The sequence below is a fragment of the Tripterygium wilfordii genome, chromosome 17, assembly GCF_013401445.1.
Source record: "Tripterygium wilfordii isolate XIE 37 chromosome 17, ASM1340144v1, whole genome shotgun sequence".
Lineage (NCBI taxonomy): Eukaryota > Viridiplantae > Streptophyta > Magnoliopsida > Celastrales > Celastraceae > Tripterygium > Tripterygium wilfordii.
In genome coordinates, this window is record NC_052248.1 from 2,003,260 (window position 1) to 2,025,761 (window position 22,502).

The following is a 22,502-nucleotide window of genomic DNA, read 5'->3' on the forward strand; positions in this document are numbered from 1 at the left end:
TTGGTCTTAACTTAATTGGTTGGTCCTAGGACTAAGCTTTGTTAAACGTGGTTTCTAGAAAATTTCAGCCCAAATAACTCTTGATGTGCTTGAGGTTTCTCCTTGATATAGATTAGCTTCTTTTGAAAGCGGCAAGTCCTGTTCTTAATTTGTGAGACACTGGGATTTCAAATGGTGATGGTTCTGTACTTGGTTCATAAAGAAAGTCCAAGATGGTTGGAACTTGGAAGAGACGTTTTATAATGTGCCTAAAAGCGTGCATTGCTTCAGAACAGAGAATAATGGATCGCAAGTTCAGAAGTTTTTTTTTTAATCTGACAATAGAAGCACGCATATACAATACACCCCACATGCATTCACACAAATGCACACAACATGCGGCCCCTAGGGGCACACCGGACAGATATACACAAATGGTAACGAGCAGAACTAGCACCGGCGTGTGTAGAAGTTAAGAGTTATAATATGAAAATAGACATGTTACTAGTTACAGTGTACTTTCACATAACTAAGAAAAACTTCTGATACATTGTCAATGTTTCGTTTACAAAGAATTTGAAAGAGAACGAATGACAGTGGAGTCTATGATCATAAAAGAATTGAATCCTCAGAAAAGCAAAGAATTAGATTCGGTGCACAATTACGTCATAAATTACAGAAGCAATAAATACTTATCTTCCTTTACTTGAGTTGTGTACTATTATTGTCTTCATTGCCACCCTCCATTTGTTTACACATACAATCTGGCATGGGAAATGTGTAAAGTGATGCACTGGGTTTTTTCAATTGAAACCCCTTCGAATCACTGTGGTGAAGCATATCTTGCATCTGTTGTTTGAAGCTCTCCCATCTGCAAAATTTAAACATGAAAATTTCGGTTAAACAATACTCACATGATGTGCACACGATGCCAAAAATTGATAGAAAATTAGCAATGAAATGCAAAGTCTGACAAGTTTGAGTTGGAAGTGTCAGAATAAAGTCCATGAAGAATTTCTCTGTGTCAACATGAATCCATATGATGTGGAAAAGACTTGCCAAAGATGAGATGCTTGTCCAATCGATAAAAAAATGACCACCCAGAAAAACATGGAAGTTCTTTTTCAAATAATGAAACCGAAAAAAACATAGATTCTAACTTCTAAAACTAAGTATGCCAAGGCCTGTAGCACCTAATAAAGATGACACAAGCCTCAGGGTAAGAATCATGTTGAGTTCATGACATTTAGCAAGAATTTCCTTCAGCTATCAAGGCCTGTAGCACCACTGATGGAGAAGGGTAACAGTTGAACACGTGCTTCTATACAAATTGTTAAGTCTTTTTACTTCAAGTAAATCTCAACAAAACACTTAGAGAGTACCGAAAGAAACAAATTGATGAAAATTATTTCTCCATTCTCAGAGATGTCACTAGAGAAAATAATAGTTTTTGAATGATAAAAATTATATTGAAACACCAAGAACTGAAATGGCTAATAAGCTAAAAACAAGAAAACTGAGGTTTGAACAATTGAACTAAACTATACCTGATATTGGGACTATCAAATAGTAGCGCTAATTTCCTCTTGTCAGGCATTATTGTTTTTGCATGCCCTCCATACATATGACGTCTATGGCCCACCAAGAAGTGAGGGAAGTTTCCACCTTGAGTTGTAACAAATACTTCACTATGTAGGCAGACTGTATAATCGAGCGCAGCCAACCTAGATGCATGGCCCTACATCAGAATTTTAAGCATTAAACTGATTGATGTTTCGTTGTGTTTTCTTCATTGCCCTTCTCATTTCTTTTTCACTTTATTTGTAATAAATTTTGATTCATTCCAGCAGAGAAAATTATAAGTAACTTTTAAGTGCATTTAATGATTGGCATGATGATACCTTAAACACTGCAAGTTCTTCTGGAGTGGCAAGCGTATCTTTGGTTTCTAAACGTGGAAACATCTGTCTAAGAGGAGCCATATACTTCGCTTCATAATAAATTTTTCCTGCTGCAATGTATACTGAGGTAGTATTATCAAATCCCATGCCCCTTAGCATCATCCCAATCTACAATGCCAATTAAAAACAATTTAATTATCAATAAATTTTAATCAATTGAAAAGATTGTGTTTCTCAAAATGAAAGATATGAAGAACAACAAAATTTCCTAAAGAAAACCACCAACTGAAGGAATCATTTGAAGTTCAGTTTTATTTCAGATAATTCAGAAAATGATTGAAAAGCATCGAGAGAAGAGCCTCCCATAAGAATATGAAGCTCAAATTAAAGAGTTCAGCAAAGAGTACCGACCATACCACACCCAACTTATGCATGTGGATCATGCCTTAAAGGGTGAGAGCGTGTGCGTACATTCAAGCTTTTGCATTTATGTGTGGGTGGGTGTGGGGTGTGTGTGTGTGTGTGTGTGTGTGTGTGTGTACACAGAGAGAGAGACAGAGAGCTAAATACCTCCAGTGGAGTTAAAGGGCATTTTCCATCCATCCGATTGACTCCTGGCCTTATTACTCTACCTCTTCTCCTAAATTTTCCTCTCCAGCCTCTTTCTCGGGCAACATCCATTTCACGTTTCTCTTCATCTCCACCATCATATTCACAGCACGAAAATGCAACCATATCCTTTACAAAGAGAAAATGGCACTTTAGCAATTGTTCGCAGTATTGGCTACTAAATAGTTTATGAAAATAGTGCATCCTTGGAAAGTAAAGAAACAATAATAACACCATTTCAAATCGCAGATGCACTGAGACATATTTCCCCTCACTCTGAGAACTGTTCTTGATCATCCGTTCAACCATTTTCTCAGCAAGTGTTCTTATTGGGTCTGCAAACCTCAGAGCTTCAAAATTGGCTAAGCATCTAAGCCGTTGAACATATGAAGGAACATCATGAGCCAGTCTGTTTGAGAAGGGTGCAATGCGTACAGCCCTACACCATGAGGAAAGAGGAGCAATTCAGATAACATACAATGTACAAGCTCATAAGTCATAACCACAGGAAAGAGTCTATAAAAGGGTAACATCCACAAAATTGCAACATGAAAACAATTTCATATTTTAGGTTCATAATGCAATAGGTATGTGTACATGCTGGCCCAGTTGCAACAAGGTGCGTGACTTCAGTTCTTTTCACAACATAAAACATAAATGACAAGTAGCTATATGGAAGACAGAACACAATCCACAAGCCTACACCCTCTCCCCAAGAAACGTCATGAACATCTTCATCCTCCTCTCAAGATTTAAATCATCAAACTTATCTTACACATGATGATCAAACTTTCAAAACCTCTTCAAATTGCTTACAAATGCTCGTTGGCTCCATACTACTTACACAAGAGTTTATCCCAAACTTGTAAAAACAAGGGTATCTCACCTTCGGTCCCTCGACTTCTCAATCTAGGACAACAAAAAGCCTCAAATTAAGATTACTGTGCCTCAACACTTTAAACACTCAGTTAGATTAGCATTTTATGCTCAAACAAAGGGATTTAAAAACAAAGAGACGCATGGAAAACCAGAGACTAGTAAAAAGTTCATATGCACACTTGAAAACCGAAAGGAATTCATTTAGTTTCTGAGCAGAACTGCAAGCCAACCCTTTAGATGATAATAACAAAAAAAGAAAGGATCACATACCTCATCCGGATCATCTTTGGAAGAACCTTCTCAAGATAGTATGTGGGACTTGACCAACCTTTTACTCTCAGATTTACAATGCTGCTTATGTTATTATCAAACTGCTCAAGTATTTCTCCAGGAAGTTCTCTGACTACATTCACATAATTATGAAGTGCTGGAATGAAAAAATCTTCATCAAATATGTCCCCAAATTTGCTGTTATAGAAGAGAAGAAAATGAAGAAGAATATAAGCTGCTTTTAAATACCTGGAAGCCTTAAAAAGCAACACTTCCATGAAACATGGGAGAGCTACAAAGCAAATAAACCAAATATTTCAAGATGAAGTGCTTGAATACCAAAAACAGAAAAATACAAAATAAGGGGCAGATGGTAATGTGACTCCCATTTCTGATGTGAATTATAAGCTGAATGGGATTCTTATTTACGGGTGTTTTAGTAATAGCGAGGAGTTTTATACAATTTTATCATATTTCTGGAACTGGTTGCATTTTGTTTTTCAGAATTCAGCTAATTAGCCCTATAGAGCTAAGGTCACCCCATAATTTTCTTCCTTTTTTGGTCAACTTGGACGTCCAAGATTATAACTTCCAAACTTTTCGTGTTTGAGAATCCTCGTTTATGCTATTGAGGTTCTCCTCACACCAGTCATTCAATGTACATTCAAAAGTAAAATAAGACTACTCTCAGGATTTTATTTATATATTACCCGCAGATTCGAGACATATGCAGTAGAAAAAAAAGAAGAAGAAGAAGATATCACTGCAGAGGACCTACAGTGTGCCGAGTGCCAACCTTAAGTTAACAATAAAAGGAAAGCTAATGTTAGCAAGCATTCAAAGCAATAAGACAGCCAACTAAAATTCCAAAACCTTCAACTGTAAATATATGATTCAAATAATTGGAAACTGGGGGGAGACACACACACACACACAGAGAGGTGCCATGTCACATGCTGAAGCACCATCATCCAATGTCTAAATCAGACAATATAAATCCACCTCAAGATAGACAACAAAAGCATAAGGACTTGTGTTGTGAACATCACCTTGTCCCCCAACATGTACATATTGCATTTTCACTTCCTATCAAAAGGGGTAACACTAATTTCCTAAGCCACTACACAAGAAACACATCCACATGTGGAAAGAATACCAATCTTCAATTTCAAAGACTAGAATCCAGGCCTAAAGCATCATTTGATTATTTTAATCTAAGTTCATTACTGAGCTGTATTTGAAAATCAACAATGATGTGGATGACTACAGAAAGTTTTCTTTCTTTTGTTCTTCTATTTTAATTTCTCCTTGTGGACAACCACAAGGAAATTCAGAGGGAAAAAAAAAATTTGGGATAGTAATCACCTGGAATCTTGCCAAACACTGTTTAAATGAAAAATTGGGATCACAAGGGTTGCATTTAGCAACCCTGCCACAGCAACTGCATCACATATCTGTGTGGAAGAACAAAGAAGTGAACAATAAAATAGAATCCATAAGATGTAGCAAATGATATAAACTTTCCAAACTCTACACTGCATCAATGCATGTATCAATCGACAGAGACCAAACCAAACACGAAACAAACAAAATTAACCAACTCATCATGCCCAATTTAGTGGCAGCTCATTGCCAACATCCAATGTTACACTTGTTTATGATTCAATGTACAGGCAAATATGTGGTCCAAGGGTAGAATTGCAAGGGTGCAACCTAGAGGTCACAGGTTCAATTCCAGGAAATAATATCTTCACATATTATGTGGGGGTTAAGGATTGTGTACATTTTGCCAATCTTGACCCTACCCACTGCCGGAATTTTGTGCACAGGTGTTGTTTACCTTTTTTTACCTTATGAGTTATGTATGACTCAACGTCTTCATCCAGTACATCTTTTGTTTCTTCTTGTCTTCAATTTAGATTCTAAAATTAAGCAAACCAAACTCAAAATGTATTGTAAGTTTTGACAACTATGCTCTCAGGTATTATGTCTAATCCAACTTACCTAGTATAGGAAAATACTCATTTCTTAGCTTAAATGTCCATTCCAGAATATATGAATATGCTGGGATGTTGTTTTGAATGGAGAAAGATAATATTATTGAAACACATCAAAATGGGACCAATCAGGACATTAAGGATGTAACAAATTAAAAACACTCTCTCACATTACAATCACCCCCGTCCATTGGAGAGAGATAATTACATACGCATCAAGATGCTGATGATGTTACCCACAATCTAGATGGTATTGTGAATATATTTGACTTCAAGTTGTTCATTTAAGTAAGATATCCACTTGATGTCCCTTGTTCTAAAAAATTATTTATCATGTGAAAAAAATGACAATGAAGGGGAAATGAATTTACTTCACACAGAAATATGCTCAACTGTAATTATTTCAATGATGAGGAACAAGATAATTAATTTAAACTTGGGGAAAATTTTAAGAAAGAGAGCACACCGATAATCGTTGTTGGTTCAACCCCCCATTTGCTTCAATTATGAGGAAACCATTGGAATTTGGCAAACCTTCAAGTAAAAACATCATGTTTAGTAATCATAATGCCTTTTCTTAATCAAAAAAGAATCTCATTGCAAAGCAGTAATCATAATGCCTAAAATAGAGAGCAAGTTAAGTTGCCCTGAACATGAATTATATACAGGTACTGTATAAAAAGACCTAATTATGAATGGATAACCAGTAGTTTCTTGGCTACAGCTACTTCTAAGAATGTTAAAAAGAGAGATGTTTTTATTGATAGAGCAATACGGCATACATTCATATAACAGGTTCTATATACATGACATAATTCCCACACCATATTAGCTAATAAGCACTCTAATGCTTGCATATAAAACCAATGGTTACCAAAACTAATGATTGGATGGATTACATTTTGAAATTTAGGTGAGGAATTCTCTTTTCTTGAATTGATATAGAGTAGTCAAACCTTCATTAGTTATACTCATCCTGCTGCAAGGCTTCCAGCGTTGAATCGGTTTGGGATTCCATGCTGTCATCAACTGCATCATTTTCATTGCATTGTTTGTCACTCAATATGTCAACGTCTGCTTTCCACAATCTAAGGAAATCTTTCAGTCAATTGCTTGTCACTCAATTGTTTCACTCATAACATGCATTTACCGATTGAGACTGGGTAATTCAAAGGATTTCAAGTTTAGATTCCATAAATTGCTCTTATCAATTTAATTCTAGAATTAAGCGTATTCTTTTCCAATTAAAATATAGGATTACTGATGTGGTAGGACAAGGGTATTCTTTTCAAATTAAGAATTAGGAAGTCTTTTACTTTTCTATGCAAGATCAGGATTCAGTTTTTTATACAAGAAAGTCTGCTACAAACAATCCTGAACGAATTGTGTTTGAATAAAGTTTCTTTAGTAGATTTGAATTTTATTTTATTTTTTGCAGTGACACTCCATCATTATTATTTTCCTCGCTAAGATACCCAGAAGGCCTAATTAACTTCTTTTTTTTACTTAGTTGTTTTCTTTTTCCCTTCATTTTCCAGTACTCACAAGCTGTTACAAACCTGAAAAACCTTTAGTCACTCCAATCGGTAACCTAAGCCTTAAAACATGCATCAAATTCCTTCATAATCATATTAGAATTTCAGTTCCACATCCATCCAAGCCAAACGCCAAAAAATGCGAAACATTCAAAATACGCAATTCACAAATTGCATGGTTAAGAGAAAGTACCGCGTGGCGACTCCCATTGTTTTCAGCCTCCATATAAGGCCACAACTTCTCGAAAACCTGTGGACTCCTGTACACGGACCCCGGCGGGGCACGCTTGCGCACAACAACACCACCGACATTGTTCAAATCAACGTCGAAACTGAATGATCCCATATACAACACCATCCCCGAAATATACAGCAGCGGCGCGAACAATAGCAAGCCCCTCCTCTTGAACACTGAAGTTATCAAGACGACCACCACTCTCTCCACTAAGCTCTGCTTGGCAGCTCCCACCCGGGCACCACCACCGCCAGCGCCCTGACTGAACTTGCTCCGACAGTGTCGGAACCGAGGCGATGACGGAGAGGAAGGCGTCGACGCCGTTGAGGTGGCGGCCGCGCAACGGCCGTTGCCGAGGCGGCTGGGGCTATAGGGGTGCATTCGAGAGTGTGAACCGAGTGAGAGCAGGCCTTCAGAAACCCTAGAAGAAATTAAAGAACTGATACAATCATTTATTGCAGGTGGAACAGCAGAGAGACTGAAAATCAGTAGAAAACCAAAGCATTGTCCAACAATAGAGAAAGTAATTACGTGACTTACAGAATTAGTTGAGAAGAGAACCAGATGGAGACATGGAGTTGAATGGAATGACTAAATCTTGTTCAAGTGACCAGAAGAAGAAGTGGTTGATTCAATTCTGAAGAAAGAAAGAAAGAGGAGTGATCGTGTTTACGAGGATTGAGGGACAGTTGCCGGGGTGACCAGTCAGTTGTTTAGCTTTGGACGAGTGGAGTAGCTGCGTGTCCCCGCGCCCTCCCAAATGGTTCCTTGTGGGGACACGCAGAGATTGGACCGGAACCATTTTGGGAGGGCGCGGGGACAAAAAAAAGAAGATGTTTAGAACATTCAAGATGTACGCAAATTGTTTTTTTTTTAATAGAGATGAGAATTCGAACCCTAAATTCTGATCATATATACACCATTTTTATTGTTCCAACTAATTACTTAGATGTAGATGTATGCATATTTATCTCTATATAATATGCAAATAGTTCTATTTTTTAGAATTACATTTGTGACCTTGAAGTTGCATCACTATAATTTTAATGAGTCAAACTTGTATATAGAATTATTTTGTTTATTGACGGTGAAGTAAGACTTAGCTTATCAATTTATTATCATAAGTCAGAACAAGTTGATAGGATATTTTTTTACATCCTCACATCACTTCCGTGTGACGATATGGGGACGTAAAAAATGAAAGACAATGATGGAATTTCTCTCGCTTTTGGTATCGCAGGCTAACGAAAGCCTTGTACGATGAGCTATTAGTTCAATGGAAGAGCGCGTCCTTGATAATTGCTCAAAATGGGTGTTTATAATCCAAATTCAAGGATCTTGTTTTGTTACAAGAAATGACATTTCGTTTTAGAGGGATCTTGATATAATAGATTTTATATTGTTTTTAATAATAGATTTTTTTTTATTGTGTTTATAATCCCCGAATGGGCCGAACTGTATAGGTAGCCAAACAGAGCATTACTAGGAAGCACTAGTACAAGTACTCAGCCCAACGGGAGAGACCGGTAGAGATGGCTTGCAGCTTATCTGCTTCTTGCGCAGTCTCACGGGCACCTACTCGATCACTCATCTCCTCCGATTCACACTCAACTCACTCTGTCAAGCCTACTTCACTCTCATGGGGCTCTTCATTTCCCTCAATTAACATCTTCGCCAACGGCCTTGTCACACACCTTCCCAAGCCACGACTCAATAAGGTATGCTGCTCTAGATATGGTTCATCTGGTTGATTCCCAGGAAAATAAAGAAAATTGATAGGCGGCTAAACCTAGTTTTTAGGTTATTTTGGATTGCAAGTGGAAAACTCGTCCCAGTTTACACCGGTCTGTGTTAGTTTGGGTGCTACATGGTTTCAGATTTTAGCTTCTCTTATTTTACTTAATTTCCCTGGTAATCAAATGGGGGAGCTTGGTTATTGATTTTGTTAAGGGGACTAATCTCTGCTCTGCTTTATTGAGGGTGCTTAGTATCTCATTTATCTCTCCTTGTTTTGCTACTGTGATGGGATTTTTTTCCCCTTATATAAAGTAAAATTAAGGATTTGGTGCTCTCGGTTCCTTTAGGTTAGAACGTTGCTCGATTCCATTTAAAGTGATCATCTTTCAAACAAAAATATTTTACATGATTGAAATAATGGAATGTGATTCTGAGAATAAATTTATGGCATCCTTTCCATTTAATTTATAAAAGAATGAGAGAAAAAGGAGTAAAGATTAGTGGTGCACAATGTAGAATCAAGTGCAATGGCATCTGTAGGACCAAAGAATGTGTCATAATATCAATTGTGAAAGCATTAGACAACTATTTGATTCTTTGAAATTTGTTTTGATTACTGGGTAATATGAGAAAGAAGTCATAAATAATTTATGTGGTTTAATTCTGGGATTGAAGGTAGGATTTATATCTAAGATTTAGCAATACAACGGATGTAGTTTAGGATTTGATTCTTTTTATCTATTTTTTATTTTATTTTTGTAGTACATGTTTATGACATTGAGTCTATGACATGGGGGATCTTGCATCTGTGTCCTGCTCAACATGTTTGTGACATGATTACTTAATCCTTGATAGAGCCATTTGCTGGCCACTCCAGCTTACAAAGATTGAGGCACCTTAACTAGGAAACCAGGGTTTGGTCTTAATCTCATACAATATGTTAATACTGGTAGTTCTGGCAGGGTGATGGAAAAGATATAGACCTTTGCAAATCCTCCCAATCTTACCTGTGGTGTTTTCTGTTGCACCTCTCTCTTCCTGTCTATCTTCCTTACTCCCTTTACTGACTTTACTCTTGCTCTTTTTTTTTCTTCCTTTCACCCGTTATGCAGCCGTCTTTCTTCTCTGCCTTGTTACTGCATTTTTCGGTATCTTTAGCTAGTTCCATAGTTCCTATATTGCTAGTGTTACACTGTTTCTCTCATATGCTGCTTCCATCTATCTGTTTTTGGTTTACTGCTATAGCTACGTCACCCTATTTCTTACCTTCGGGTTCAGTCCCCGGTTCCTTTGCTGCTTTATATCTTGTAGGTTTGTGCCATTTCTGATTGTTATTTTAAGGCGTAATTTAATCTTTTTGAGGAATATGTCATTAAGCTATTGGTGAACATGTGACCTAATGATATAGTTGCGGAGGTGCAATCTAGAGGTCATAGATTCAATGCTTGGAAATAACATCTGTGTCTATAAACATTTTGTATGTCACCTACCCCGCCACTGCGGGAGCCTTATACACCGGGGTGTTGTTTACTTTTGTACCAATGCCATTAAGCTATGCTTTGTTGAATAGACACTCAGACAGTAACTGGAGCAAAACCAGTAGTTGTTTATTGAAGAATGAATATTCTACAGTGTGGTGGTGTTGTTTGCTTGCAATACGTTGATGCTAGCTTTAGTCAACTTTGTTCCAAAGGGGAAAGAATCCCTTTCTAAATTACTTTTAGTGTCAACATTCAAAATTAAAAAACTATTATCGTCGTTGTAGGATGCTTTTATTCAAGCTGCTTGGACCAGGAGATCTAGAAGTGAAGCTGCAAAGAGACCGAGTAGGAAATCATGGAAACAAAGGACAGATATGTACATGAGGCCTTTCTTACTTAATGTTTTCTTTTCAAAGAGATTTATTCATGCAAAAGTGATGCATCGTGGAACGAGCAAAGTGATATCAGTAGCTACCACGAATGCCAAGGATCTTAGAACCAATTTGCCATCTCTGACGGATCACAATGCATGTAGACTTATAGGGAAGCTTATCGCTGAACGCTCAATTGAAGCTGATGTATATGCATTGTCTTATGAGGCAAGGAAGGATGAGCGCATCGAGGGTAAGCTTGGGATTGTTATTGATACAATAAAGGAGAATGGGATCATATTTGTTTGATTATTTTCCCAATTACTGTAGCTTGTATCATTGTATGAATTTGGAAAACAGCAACGTTGATGAGAAGATCAGTCCTTGTGGATTCTCTTTGTACTGATAATTGCATGACTATTATCTGGCAATGCTATGTTTTGGATTTTAGCCGTTCAAACTTGAAAATGGGGATGAGGCCAAACAGGTTGTCTAGTTTTGGCTTTTCCATAGTTTATGCAAGTTATAGTCATGATGAAATGTATAGATATTTTTTTAATTATAATTTTTTTTAACAATTAATACCGTTTATCTATCATTAATGCAGAATTTCCATACTATACCAGTATACCTTACTAAAATCAGATAAATTAAATAGTATGATTTATAATTAGTAGGTTTGGTAAGTAAATTAGAATGTCAAATATAATATATAACTATTTTTAAAATATTAGTTTATAGTTAAAGGATGTTTGACCCGGCTAACCGATTTATCGGAAACCGAACACCTGACCCGTTCAACTCTCAATTATTTGATCGGGATTATGAGGTCAACGATGTATTTTTTGTTTTAAACAAAAATCAAACTTTTGAAAAAAAAAAAAAGAATAAATTTTGAATCATTGAGCATAAACACAAAATATTCAATGTCTATTTTGACATGAATTTGATTTTTATTTAAAATAATAAATATTTTGTTAATGTCATAATCTCGATCAAAACACAATTATAATTTTTTTTGAAATTTGTAAAAAATTGTGAAGTGTGAATTTACAGCGGGGTCCGCTGTAAAACTTTTACAGCAGACTCCGGCTTCCCCTTCCAACTGTGCCCGCGTGGTTTGGGGATTTTGGGTTTGGCGGGAGATACCCTTTTTTCTTTGTATGAAATTCTCTGTTCACTCAAGAGTCTAGTTCCAAATCATGGAGGAAATATCCCCGTCTCCAGTCCGTTCGGCATCGATACATCGCTCGGTGATTCTCGCATTTCTCTTTAACTTTCGTTCTCGCTCGGTATGTGTGGCTTTTGTATCATTTAACCTAATTTTCGGGTGTGTTTTATTGCGATGAACAGAGAAGGACTAGGGCATTGGCATTCAATGAAGAAAAGAAAACGACTTGGGCACGCACACGGAAACGCACCGGTGGCTACCAACCCAGAAAAGCAACTGATGGCAGTGGAGATAACCTTGGCTGCAACAGCGATGGCTCAACCCGTAAAATCCCGGAGCAGGTGGACAATAATTCCAAATTGACGTCCTAGAGTGTGAATTTTTATATCATTATTGTGCTCTCGAGTTCATATATGCGTATGCTGTACACGTTTTGAATAATTAGGTTTGTTTTAATAAACTAAAAAGTTAGAAAAAGAAATCGAAATTTACTTTGGCATGTTCTTGTTGCTGCTTTTGTTGAAGCATTCAAGCGAAATATAGTTTGATATTTAGTTTTGAGTTCTTTTGTTAACTTGTCGTTAGTGTCAAGTTAGAATTGAGGTAAACAACAATAACTCCTTTGCACAAGGTTCCCGTGGTGGATGGGGTCCGGGACATGCAAGCAGTACACATAACTTACCCTCACATAATATGTTGAGACACTATCTCCAGGAATTGAATCTGCGACTTCTAAGTTGCACCACTATAACTATACTATTGGGCCACATGTTCGCGTGTAGTGTCAAGTTAGTATCATAGTCAGAGACAAAAATAAGTTGTGCTATTTTCATGTTTTTCAAAATTCAAGTACAGTTTTACTCATTTTCTTAATTTCTGCATAGCTCATTTTGTCGAGTGTTCTACTCTTCAGGGTCTAAAGCTGCCTATCATCAAAAGTTTGTATTATCTACTTGTCAATTTGTCTCAAAATGAACCATTGAGCTGGATTAACTGGGAAACGACTGATTTGGATCAATTAGATAGGCAATTTTCTCAACTTCAGTTCAAAGGCACATATACCATCTCTAGTGTGTTGTTCAAAGAACTTGATAGAAGGTTCCGAGAACTATTTTCTGATTCACATGAAGTTTCTGCTAGTTTGGCTCATAGACACGCTGACCTGCATATGGATATGTCAACCTCTGCTGAAGAACTAACGATGCTTTTACGATGTTGTATGGTGATCTTGACATTCCTTGGGCCTGAGCATCGTCTTCTTATGGGTCAAGATATTGTCTCGGTACTCAGTAGATTGGTTTCTATATGCGTAAGTGAAGCCGATGACAGAAGTCTTGTTGCTTCCACATGCATTTCAGAACCTTCAGATCCTTGCCGTGCCCTTCTATGCGCTCTACTTGAGGTAAGGTAGTTCTCGATGGTCCATTCCAAAAAAAGGTGATTTTCAATGATTATTCTAATTCTGTTGAAAATGTTATTACACCTGTTAAGTATTGCTCATTATTATTCTCTAAAATAAGTATATTCTTCCTTTTGCTTCTGGACATGGATTTAGATTCAGTTGTTGTATAGTTAGTTTCTTCTTTTTGCTGGATCATCCCTCCATCACATCCTTTTGCATCTGCTTAACCTGATTTTCCTGTTTAAGAAATTATTTCGTGTTCAGCTAGGTTTGTGTGGCTGTTGTGGATTATTGAAAGCCATTAGATGTGTACAGTTTACAAAGCAGAGTGATATGGATCCAGAGCTTGGCTGTTGTCCTGTGGCTCCTAATGGGCTGTGATCAAAATATTATGTGCCACATGGCATGCATATTACTTTTATAATCTCTATGCTACCTTTGCTCGTGCCACATTGTCATTTATAGATAATAGCATCATTTGTTTAATAGAGTTGTTGATTTCTTTGTAGCTATGGACATTTGCATAAAAACTTTACTTATCATTCCTGTTTTTTCTCCCCTTTTGTTTCCTGATACATACTTTTCTTCTGTTAGCCAAACAAGGTTCACCTGAAATATTTTCTTTAGGTATCTGCAGATGAGCTTTTGGCGCATAAGAATTTGAGAGAGTACTTCATGCGAATTGATTCTGCAAGTGAAACTATATTTAAGCACCATTTTGGTCTTGGTGATCTTGGATGTATACTGGAACTGATATCAGCTCATTTTATTTTGTCAGTTTCTAACGAGCTAGCATATAAAAACTTCATCAGCAGATTATTTTGGTCGTGCAGCAAATGTTACATGGATCCTGAGATGAGCCTGTCATCTTCATTAGCTTTGCTTCTGGACCCCATCATGCTTTCTGCACCAAAAATGCTTCTGGCATATCAGATTTTATTGGTTTCTGAATCCATTGGTATCAGCGTTACTTCAGACAAAATGAGACCAGATTTCGGACTCATAAATTACCACACTGCATTTGAAAGGTCTGTGACCTTTTATGCTAGACACATTGCTAGCTTGCACATGGATTGTCAAACTTTAAGCACTGATTTTCTTACAAAGTCACGTATGCTTGGGAGTAATTGTCAGCCCTTATTTGAAACCTTTCTTTCTTCAGCTACAAGAGAAAAATTATTTCATCTACTCACGAAGACCAATGATTCCTGTGATTTGTCTTTTCGCAATATGTCCTCCTTGACAAAGTTGGACGTGGTGGCTGCATCTATGGCATATGTAAAAGAGAGCCTACCTGTTTTCAATAGTACCTATGAAGTTGAGATCTTATCAATCTTACGTTTCATAATACTAAGGGTTTCTTCTGATGATATCAATGATGCTGGATTGCTTAAAAACAGGAAGACAAGCACCGAAGATATGTATCTTATGGCTTCTATATTGAAGTTAATGAGTTGTTCGATGTTACAAATCCTATGGTACTTAAGCCATAGAGGGAATTCAGGTTCTGTGCCAACCTCGAAAGATGCAATGTCATGTAAGGAATATGAAGCTATGATGGGTATTATCGGCTGTTTTCAACAATTTGGGGTCCATCTTCCAGTTCCGAAGTTCTTATACGATATTATGGAATCTCACCCTTCAAGGCACAAAGAGTCGAAGTGGATGCTTTTGCATTTTGCGAGCTTGCTGTCATTTAGTTATATTAGCCTGATTGATTTCTTGGTGAAGGACTGCATATTTGCTATGATGGTCGTATTAGTTTTATTTACCTTTGAAGAGGGAAATTTAGATGCGCTGAGTTCAATGTTGCATTCTGGATTGGAATCATGTACATCTTCCATGAAGAAAGAAAAGGTAATCTTGTATATCTTTTTGGCTTGTCAGGCTTATTGTTAGTTATTTCACGCCTTTAAATTCTTGAACATGACGCAGGTCATGGCAGATAAAAAATGTAGCAAGACTATTACATCAAACTTTCACAAGAATTGGATGCACCTGAGGTATTTCTTTTTTTCCCCCCCTATCTTTATCATATAAATGCCGTCTTTAATGGGTAATTTTTGTGACCATGTAAATCTTGTCCTCAAATCCTGAAAGAGATGCTGAATGTTTGTTTGGATACGTTTTTGGTGGTAAAAAAATATTTCATTTGCGGTGAGGTAAATGCAATAGCAATAGTCTGTCTATTCAGTTTGTTGGTGTAGAATTTTGATATAAGATAGAACTAAGCTGAAGTATTTGCAAGAGAACCAAAATAACTTGGGTTTTAGGGCTTTAGAGTTTAGATTGAGATTTTCAGATTGGGCTTCTGATTTAAGGGAGAAACAGTGGCACAATAGTTTAAGTTTGGCAACATTGTAGGATAAAATCTGACCATTTTGAGATCAACCTGGGTTTTCCTTTATATGTTTTCATGCCCAAGACATGTCCTCCAAAAACCATAAAACTTATTGTATTGTTCAAGCATGTTTCTGGAGTATAATGGTACGACAGAGGTGTTACTAGACTGATGATGATGTAAAACGTTTGCTCAGTGTTGCGTATACCTAGCACCCCCACCAAATTGAGGATCAGTCTCTTATTGTTGTTTCGTATCATGTATCGAGTATTGTAGCAACCTTTTATCTCTCTCATTACCTTATGTTTTGCGGCAGGCGTTCTCTCAGAATCTCTAACAAAAGAATGCAAGACCAAGAAGACATGGAGTCTGCTAGCATAGAAGAGGAATCAGATAAAAGTTGCAATGGTGAGAGTTTTCTACGGTGCAGGCTAGAAGGGTTGCAAAAATTGTCCGATGTTAGTGATCTAGCGGATTTTATTAAGTGCCAGAGTGGGAAAGACTACTCTCTCTGGTTGAAAAATCGTGAAAAATTTAGACAATGGAAGCTTGAGAGAGTCCAAGGCTTAAGAAGGAAAAAAAAGAAAAGCGTTTGGAAGTATTTAAAAGGAAAGAAATTGTAGAAATGTGTGTCTTCTTTTTGTATTTTGAATGTGCATGACTTTTGTAGCTTTATTCTATCAGTTCCTTCTCTTAGTCTGTTTCTTGTAATCTTGTATTTTTTTTTAAATAGTCTTGTAATCTTGTTTATTATGGACCTCTAATACCATTTCAAATGACATTAAAGTAGTTCACACATTCAAAATTGAAATCCCTAATTATGATTTAATAAAAAACATAAGAAAAAAAATATAATGATCAGCGAAACTCGTTAAACCTCATTACAACATATGATTGATAGAGTATACGTTAGAATATATGTTATTCATCACTACTCTAGGTGTGGCGTGGATTAGTATACGTTGTAAAATGCGTTGTTTAGGTATTTTTGGTGAAATTAAATTTTGGACATAGAGAATAAATTATCAATTTACTAATAAGGATATATGTAGTGTGTTAATAACTATTCCATATATATTTTACATAAATATATAGACCATAATAAAATCCTCTATTTGTCCTTTTTTTACACGTGAGAATAAAGACGGTGAGACAACAGTACGGAAATAACTTTTAAGTAATGATAACGACGTGTTAAATCTTTTTGTCTGTAGAAATTACCAAAAGCCAAAAGACAAGACAAAGCCCCCCATAATCCGCTTATTTTATTGTATAAAACATTCTTAAAACTGAATTAAAGCGAAATAATATTTTATTTTCTTTTTAAAAAAATGAGAAATAGAGCAGTGACAAATTCTCTTTATTAGTTTGCTAAGACTTCTCAGTCAAACCCAAGCCCCCAAAAACCCTAATTTGAAAACCCTCCATAATTCTGAAAAAGCACGACACTGACAACACCAGTTTAAGCCTTCCCGCCCTCATCTAGCGGTGTTGAAGCTAAAACGAGGAGAAGAGAGAGTGAAATGCTTGTTAAGGATGCAGAAGTTGCTAAGCCGAAGCCCCTCAGGCCCCCTCCTCTGTACTCATGCTAATCGTTCTCTGTCTCTTCCTACTATATGTGTTGGGTTTTGTGCCAACGAGAGTCGATTTAGGTCTTTGACCCCTAAACCCTTAACAATGCCCGCCAGTACTCCCACCGCCTTCCCTGGCTCTGCTTCCACTCTTGCCGCTTCCTTGGCCAAGAGGAATCTCAGCAACAGTGCTGTTTTCTTCGCTCGCAGTTACAACAGCAGTAGCAGCACCTGCCGCTGCTTAATAGGTGATAAGGAGTCAATAAAGCGGCTGCCTTATCGAGCATGGATGGTGACCCGCCCCGCGTGGTTCCACACGGTTGCTGCTTTAGCGGCAGCAGCGGATGGATCTAGTGGATGTCAAAAGGACTTGGGGAGTGGGAGCACTGACGATGGAGAAGAGGGCATGAAGGTCGACAAGGAAGCGGAAGAGAAGCCGGTGAGGTTGAATAGGCGGCAGAGGGGTTCCGGTAGTGGAGGAATGGCAGCCAATGTGGATTTGTTGGCAATACCGGGGGTGGGACCCAGGAATTTGAGAAAGCTGGTTGAGAAGGGAATTGGTGAAGTGGCTCAGCTAAAGCAGTTGTATAAAGACAAGGTAATTGGCTTAGTATTTTTGTTTGTTGATTGAGTGTTTATGTTAAATTTTTCCTTTTTTTTTTTTTGGGGTGGAAATTGTGTTCTGTCATCATTTTAAGTGATACTCTTTTGTTGTACTTTTGTGAGATCCGCTTTAAGTATAATGATGATAGTGCTAATGGACTGTGAAGTTTTGTTGGCGATTCTGGGGTTTTAAGAAGAAGCAACACTGGACTGGGTTTTCTTATTTTGTGAGCCTTTGAATTCGACTATGGTTTTCTAATGTGTTTTTGATTTGCAATTGAATGGGAAATTTATTGATGCTTTTTGTCCAAATTTCGTATAAAAACATATGGTTAACCGATATTTTTCAATCTTGAGGTGAATTTTCTGCATTTTTTATATGGCCAACTGTTTGATAAGCCAACAGGGATGAAATAAATGGACTGTTCTTATTTTGTTTGTTGTTGTTCTAACTTTGAAACCATGGTTTTGATTAATCTCTTGAGATTATACCATAAGCCTTTCCTATGAACAGGATTACCCTTAATGTATTTGCTATGGTCTATCTTAGTAGCACGTTGACTGAGATTTCTGTTTTGTGTTTATGTAGTTCTTTGGGAAGTCTAGTCAGACGATGGTAGAGTATCTACAAAGTTCTGTAGGAATTATTCACAAAAACCATGCTGAAAGTATAACAACTTTCATAAAAGAAAGTGTTGATGGAGAGTTAGAGGATTCAAACTCAGATGTGAAGCCAGCCCCGAAAAAACGACTTACTTTCTGTGTCGAGGGAAATATCAGTGTTGGGAAAACAACATTCCTTCAGAGAATAGCCAATGAAACACTTGAGTTACGCGATCTTGTTGAAGTGGTTCCTGAACCAATCAATAAGTGGCAGGATGTTGGACCTGACCACTTCAACATTTTAGATGCTTTTTATGCTGAGCCAGAAAGGTATGCCTATACCTTTCAGAATTATGTCTTTGTCACTAGAGTTATGCAGGAAAGAGAATCATCTGGTGGAATTAAGCCCCTCAGGTTGATGGAGAGAAGCGTTTTTAGTGACAGGATGGTAAGCATCTCAACGTCTTCTAGTTTGTCTCAAGTAAATGTATAATTAAGTCATCCTTTTTTCAATCATAAAGTTTGGCAGGATGTCATTACCTTCCACAGTGCTTATTGTTCTCAATCCAGGATAATTATGATATTCTGGGCATAAAAATAACAAAAAAGAAATTTAGTAAAGGATCTGGATCTTTCCCACTGTTGATTTTGACACATCCCAGTTAATTTCTTTTCTAGCTTGGTTCGTCTCCTTCACAAGAAAGAAGAACATGATTATTAGTTTCGTGGCTGATGCATTTTATCCCTGATAATTAATAAAGGTCTTTGTTCGAGCTGTTCATGAAGCAAATTGGATGAATGAGATGGAGATCAGCATTTATGACTCTTGGTTTGATCCAGTTGTATCATGCTTGCCTGGGCTGATTCCTGACGCTTTCATCTATCTTCGAGCGAGCCCTGATACATGCCATAAGAGAATGCAGCTGCGTAAGAGAGCTGAAGAGGGTGGTGTCAGCCTTGAATATCTCCATGACTTGCATGAAAAGCATGAGAGCTGGCTTTTCCCATTCGAAAGTGGAAATCACGGTGTATTATCTGTCAGTAAGCTACCCTTGCATATGGACAGCACTTTACATCCTGATATAAGGGACCGTGTTTTTTATTTGGAGGGTGATCATATGCATTCAAGTATTCAAAAGGTACTCTTTCTACTTTATCTTTCTTTCAAGTTCTTAATTGAATCAGAAGCTTAGTGTTCTCTGCTATTGGCAGGTTCCTGCTCTAGTTCTCGACTGTGAACCAAACATTGATTTCAGCAAAGACATTGAAGCAAAGAGAGAGTAAGATAACAATCCCTTGCATCTTTCCTCTTATTAGTAGACCTGAGAAATTTTGATCAATATTTGGGTCCTTCTTTGTTTCTTTTTATTGTGTTTTTTTTTAACCCAAGGGGGGTGGGGAGAGGAGGGGAGGTTTGGTGTTCTTTGTCCCATCCCTGCCCTGCCCCATTTTCTGGGGAAGGGGTCGTATAAATTGTTGTCACTTGATCGGAACCATGCTCTCTATAATTGCCTTTTCGAGAGTATTGGAATGCATTTTTCTCCATGTGAAAACCTTGGTCTGGGGATAAAGTTGTTTCATTGCAACCCCATCTCCATATTTTTAAACCATGATAAGTTGGGTTCATCACGTTCCCTTGACCATGCGCTGTAGTGTAGATTGGGTCAATTTTATATGTTGGTTGCTGTTTTGTGCTTTTATTACTTCATTTCTGTTGCCAATTATGCATTTCTATCTAATTGTGTTTAAATTGGATCTTGTTTCTGTAGTATAACCGTATGTTTGATTGATTATTGCTCAAGTTCTATTCTTTGGTGTGCCATAAAAGGCTCTTTTGAGATGCTCTAAAGCACTCTGGAGATTAATTGTGGAAACTTTGCTAAAAATGGAGAGTTTGTGTTGCATTCCTTTGTTTGCCTGTGTATGTCGTCATGTTTCTGCACTTGTATTTTTTTGGGTTGGATGTATTGAAAACTATGACCTGAAAGCTATGTATATCAAGATTGGTTCCATAGACACTGATTGGAAAAACTTGGAATGACTGGTTAATACTCTGAGATTGTGATTTTTTCATGTCAAGATGATAGCATCTTCTGTAATATTTTAGATTATTGTTCTGTAACTTATTGTTTATTTTTTCTCCTTGTTTTGTTACCTTTGTATTGAGTGGCACGCCATTGGTGTTCTTCAATAAAGTTTTTTCCATTTAAAGAAAGATTGCTGCCAGAGATTAAAAAAAAGGATTGTTATTTGGTGGTTGACTTTTGGAAGAACCTGTCCTGATGAAACTTTTATTTTGATAGCCATCTGATAATCTGGTTATAATGATGAAACTTTTCCCAGTTTGAAAAGCAGAGAAGATGACCTGTTAGTGTGCATAGCATATTTTGAAACATTTTTGACAACCTGTAATCAGACAATATCCATTCCAAGGGCTGTAGGGCATCACGCATGATACATGCTTTCCTTTATCTGCTGGGAGTTATGATAAGGAATTACTCTTTCCGTTGAATCATATATTTATATTCCTTTGGATTAATTTGTTTCACAATTTGGTTTGGTGAAGGTATGCCCGGCAAGTGGCAGAGTTCTTTGAATTTGTGAAGAAAAAGCAAGAAGGTCCATCCATCAAAGCTGGTGAACAGCGTCCAACGGGTATTGAACGGCAGGTCTTACTGCCCTCAAATGGTCAGTTTTGGGTACCAGATGGGAAGCACTTTCCAGAGTCGGCGCTCAAGTCTTTAGATTTCAGACGAGCGATGTCCATCATGTCTGGCCAGTAATTTTTATTTTTCCTGTTGGTTTCTCCCAAGCATCAGCAATAGGTTAAGGTATATCTGTTTCTTGTGTGACATGCCCCTGGATGATTTATCTAGTTCCTGTGCAGTAGATGTTTCTAACCCCCTAGTCTTAGGAGATGTAAAAATTGTTTGGCTGTTTAATATTTTGGTAGTTCGCTTGTTTAGTTATTGAAATCTGTGTTGCTGAAGTTGCTTGAGATTGGAAGATATGCTGAAATTTCTGCAGACACAGTGCTTTTAGAACAAAATTCTCATACAACTGAGCAACTATCAAGACTGCAGTTGAGTTGAGACATTATTCAGATTGATCAAGAGTCAAAGTTAGCAACATCCCTAGTAGCCTTCTAGAAATGAAGGTGTTTGTATGTGAAGGGATTGAGAGTTTTTAACTTGAAGGTGTTTAAATATAGGAAAAGGAATTGGTGGAATGATTTGCACCATTGAATATAGTGGGTGTAGTGCTGTCAAATCCAATGCATGGTTGCATCGGATGGGGGAGATCAATTGGAATGGGTTGGAATCATTTCAGCCCCGCTATCCACCTCCTTAACCCTTAAATTTGGAGGGTTGGATAAAACACAACCCACGAGTTGTTTGGGGTTCTTCCCTCTCCATACTTCGAACTTGTCTCTCAAACAAGGTTAGGTTGCCGAACCTTGGCTTCAAAAGCACCCCTAACCCCTCCTCCCAGAGAGGCCATTAACTGATTAAAGAGAACATTTGCATATCAGAAAGAGATCTGAGAGAGAGAGAGCTCATACTCGAGCATATTTCTTCAGTCATTCCAAACGAAGCATGCAACCAATGCCACCAAAGAATACGATAATTTGCAGATCCAAAAACTAGTAAATTTGGTCCGAAATTCAACTCAAATTCCAAAGCAGATCAAGAAATACTATCAAACTTTGAACCATTTATAGCAAATCTTTTGAAGCATGTCTAAATTAAGAAGCAGACTGAATACCAATAAATGTCTAAACATAATTGATAACAGAGAAGATTTTCAAGCATCAAAA

General features: G+C 37.3%; 4 protein-coding genes across 5 annotated transcripts; 3 read left to right on the forward strand and 1 right to left on the reverse strand.

The window, feature by feature from the left end:
• Positions 1 to 478: 478 nt before the first annotated feature.
• Positions 479 to 8,153, reverse strand: LOC119982383 (O-fucosyltransferase 9). 2 transcript variants are annotated; one of them, XM_038825719.1, is made up of 11 exons: positions 7,946 to 8,153; positions 7,364 to 7,826; positions 6,592 to 6,664; positions 6,102 to 6,169; positions 5,004 to 5,092; positions 3,639 to 3,836; positions 2,724 to 2,928; positions 2,451 to 2,618; positions 1,881 to 2,048; positions 1,527 to 1,717; positions 479 to 850 (listed from the first exon to the last, which is right to left on the reverse strand). In XM_038825719.1, exons 2-11 carry the CDS (start codon positions 7,784 to 7,786, stop codon positions 682 to 684), a joined length of 1,752 nt encoding a protein of 583 aa, XP_038681647.1. In that variant the 5' UTR covers positions 7,787 to 7,826; positions 7,946 to 8,153; the 3' UTR covers positions 479 to 681. The 2 variants fall into 2 exon arrangements, with proteins under 2 accessions (XP_038681647.1, XP_038681648.1); XM_038825720.1 differs by lacking the exon at positions 7,946 to 8,153 and having other exon boundaries at positions 6,592 to 6,723; positions 7,364 to 7,502.
• A 729-nt stretch (positions 8,154 to 8,882) lies between these two features.
• LOC119982178 (50S ribosomal protein L18) lies at positions 8,883 to 11,454 on the forward strand. Its single transcript, XM_038825414.1, has 2 exons — positions 8,883 to 9,123; positions 10,908 to 11,454. The coding sequence occupies exons 1-2, from the start codon at positions 8,938 to 8,940 to the stop codon at positions 11,301 to 11,303; spliced, it is 582 nt and encodes a 193-aa protein (XP_038681342.1). The 5' UTR covers positions 8,883 to 8,937; the 3' UTR covers positions 11,304 to 11,454.
• A 632-nt stretch (positions 11,455 to 12,086) lies between these two features.
• Positions 12,087 to 16,689, forward strand: LOC119982234. Its single transcript, XM_038825500.1, has 6 exons — positions 12,087 to 12,247; positions 12,348 to 12,506; positions 13,079 to 13,567; positions 14,195 to 15,424; positions 15,503 to 15,570; positions 16,225 to 16,689. The coding sequence occupies exons 1-6, from the start codon at positions 12,197 to 12,199 to the stop codon at positions 16,529 to 16,531; spliced, it is 2,304 nt and encodes a 767-aa protein (XP_038681428.1). The 5' UTR covers positions 12,087 to 12,196; the 3' UTR covers positions 16,532 to 16,689.
• A 601-nt stretch (positions 16,690 to 17,290) lies between these two features.
• LOC119983124 lies at positions 17,291 to 21,742 on the forward strand. The gene is made up of 5 exons (XM_038826802.1): positions 17,291 to 18,077; positions 18,672 to 19,133; positions 19,447 to 19,824; positions 19,898 to 19,965; positions 21,252 to 21,742. The coding sequence occupies exons 1-5, from the start codon at positions 17,445 to 17,447 to the stop codon at positions 21,466 to 21,468; spliced, it is 1,758 nt and encodes a 585-aa protein (XP_038682730.1). The 5' UTR covers positions 17,291 to 17,444; the 3' UTR covers positions 21,469 to 21,742.
• The last annotated feature ends 760 nt before the right edge of the window (positions 21,743 to 22,502 follow it).

What these genes read in the sequence shown, in the direction of transcription:
- LOC119982383 (XM_038825719.1), bottom strand. Translation starts at nt 7,786, where the DNA reads ATGCACCCCTATAGCCCCAGCCGCCTCGGCAACGGCCGTTGCGCGGCC. An exon ending in TGCATCTGCGATTTGAAATG is followed by an intron (nt 2,619 to 2,723) that starts GTGTTATTATTG and finishes CTCTTTGTAAAG; the next exon opens with GATATGGTTGCATTTTCGTG. An exon ending in TTTGATAGTCCCAATATCAG is followed by an intron (nt 851 to 1,526) that starts GTATAGTTTAGT and finishes TAAATTTTGCAG; the next exon opens with ATGGGAGAGCTTCAAACAAC.
- LOC119982178 (XM_038825414.1), top strand. Translation starts at nt 8,938, where the DNA reads ATGGCTTGCAGCTTATCTGCTTCTTGCGCAGTCTCACGGGCACCTACT. An exon ending in CCAAGCCACGACTCAATAAG is followed by an intron (nt 9,124 to 10,907) that starts GTATGCTGCTCT and finishes TCGTCGTTGTAG; the next exon opens with GATGCTTTTATTCAAGCTGC.
- LOC119982234 (XM_038825500.1), top strand. Translation starts at nt 12,197, where the DNA reads ATGGAGGAAATATCCCCGTCTCCAGTCCGTTCGGCATCGATACATCGC. An exon ending in CGGCATCGATACATCGCTCG is followed by an intron (nt 12,248 to 12,347) that starts GTGATTCTCGCA and finishes TGCGATGAACAG; the next exon opens with AGAAGGACTAGGGCATTGGC. An exon ending in TTCTATGCGCTCTACTTGAG is followed by an intron (nt 13,568 to 14,194) that starts GTAAGGTAGTTC and finishes TATTTTCTTTAG; the next exon opens with GTATCTGCAGATGAGCTTTT.
- LOC119983124 (XM_038826802.1), top strand. Translation starts at nt 17,445, where the DNA reads ATGCAGAAGTTGCTAAGCCGAAGCCCCTCAGGCCCCCTCCTCTGTACT. An exon ending in TGCATTCAAGTATTCAAAAG is followed by an intron (nt 19,825 to 19,897) that starts GTACTCTTTCTA and finishes TGCTATTGGCAG; the next exon opens with GTTCCTGCTCTAGTTCTCGA. An exon ending in GACATTGAAGCAAAGAGAGA is followed by an intron (nt 19,966 to 21,251) that starts GTAAGATAACAA and finishes GGTTTGGTGAAG; the next exon opens with GTATGCCCGGCAAGTGGCAG.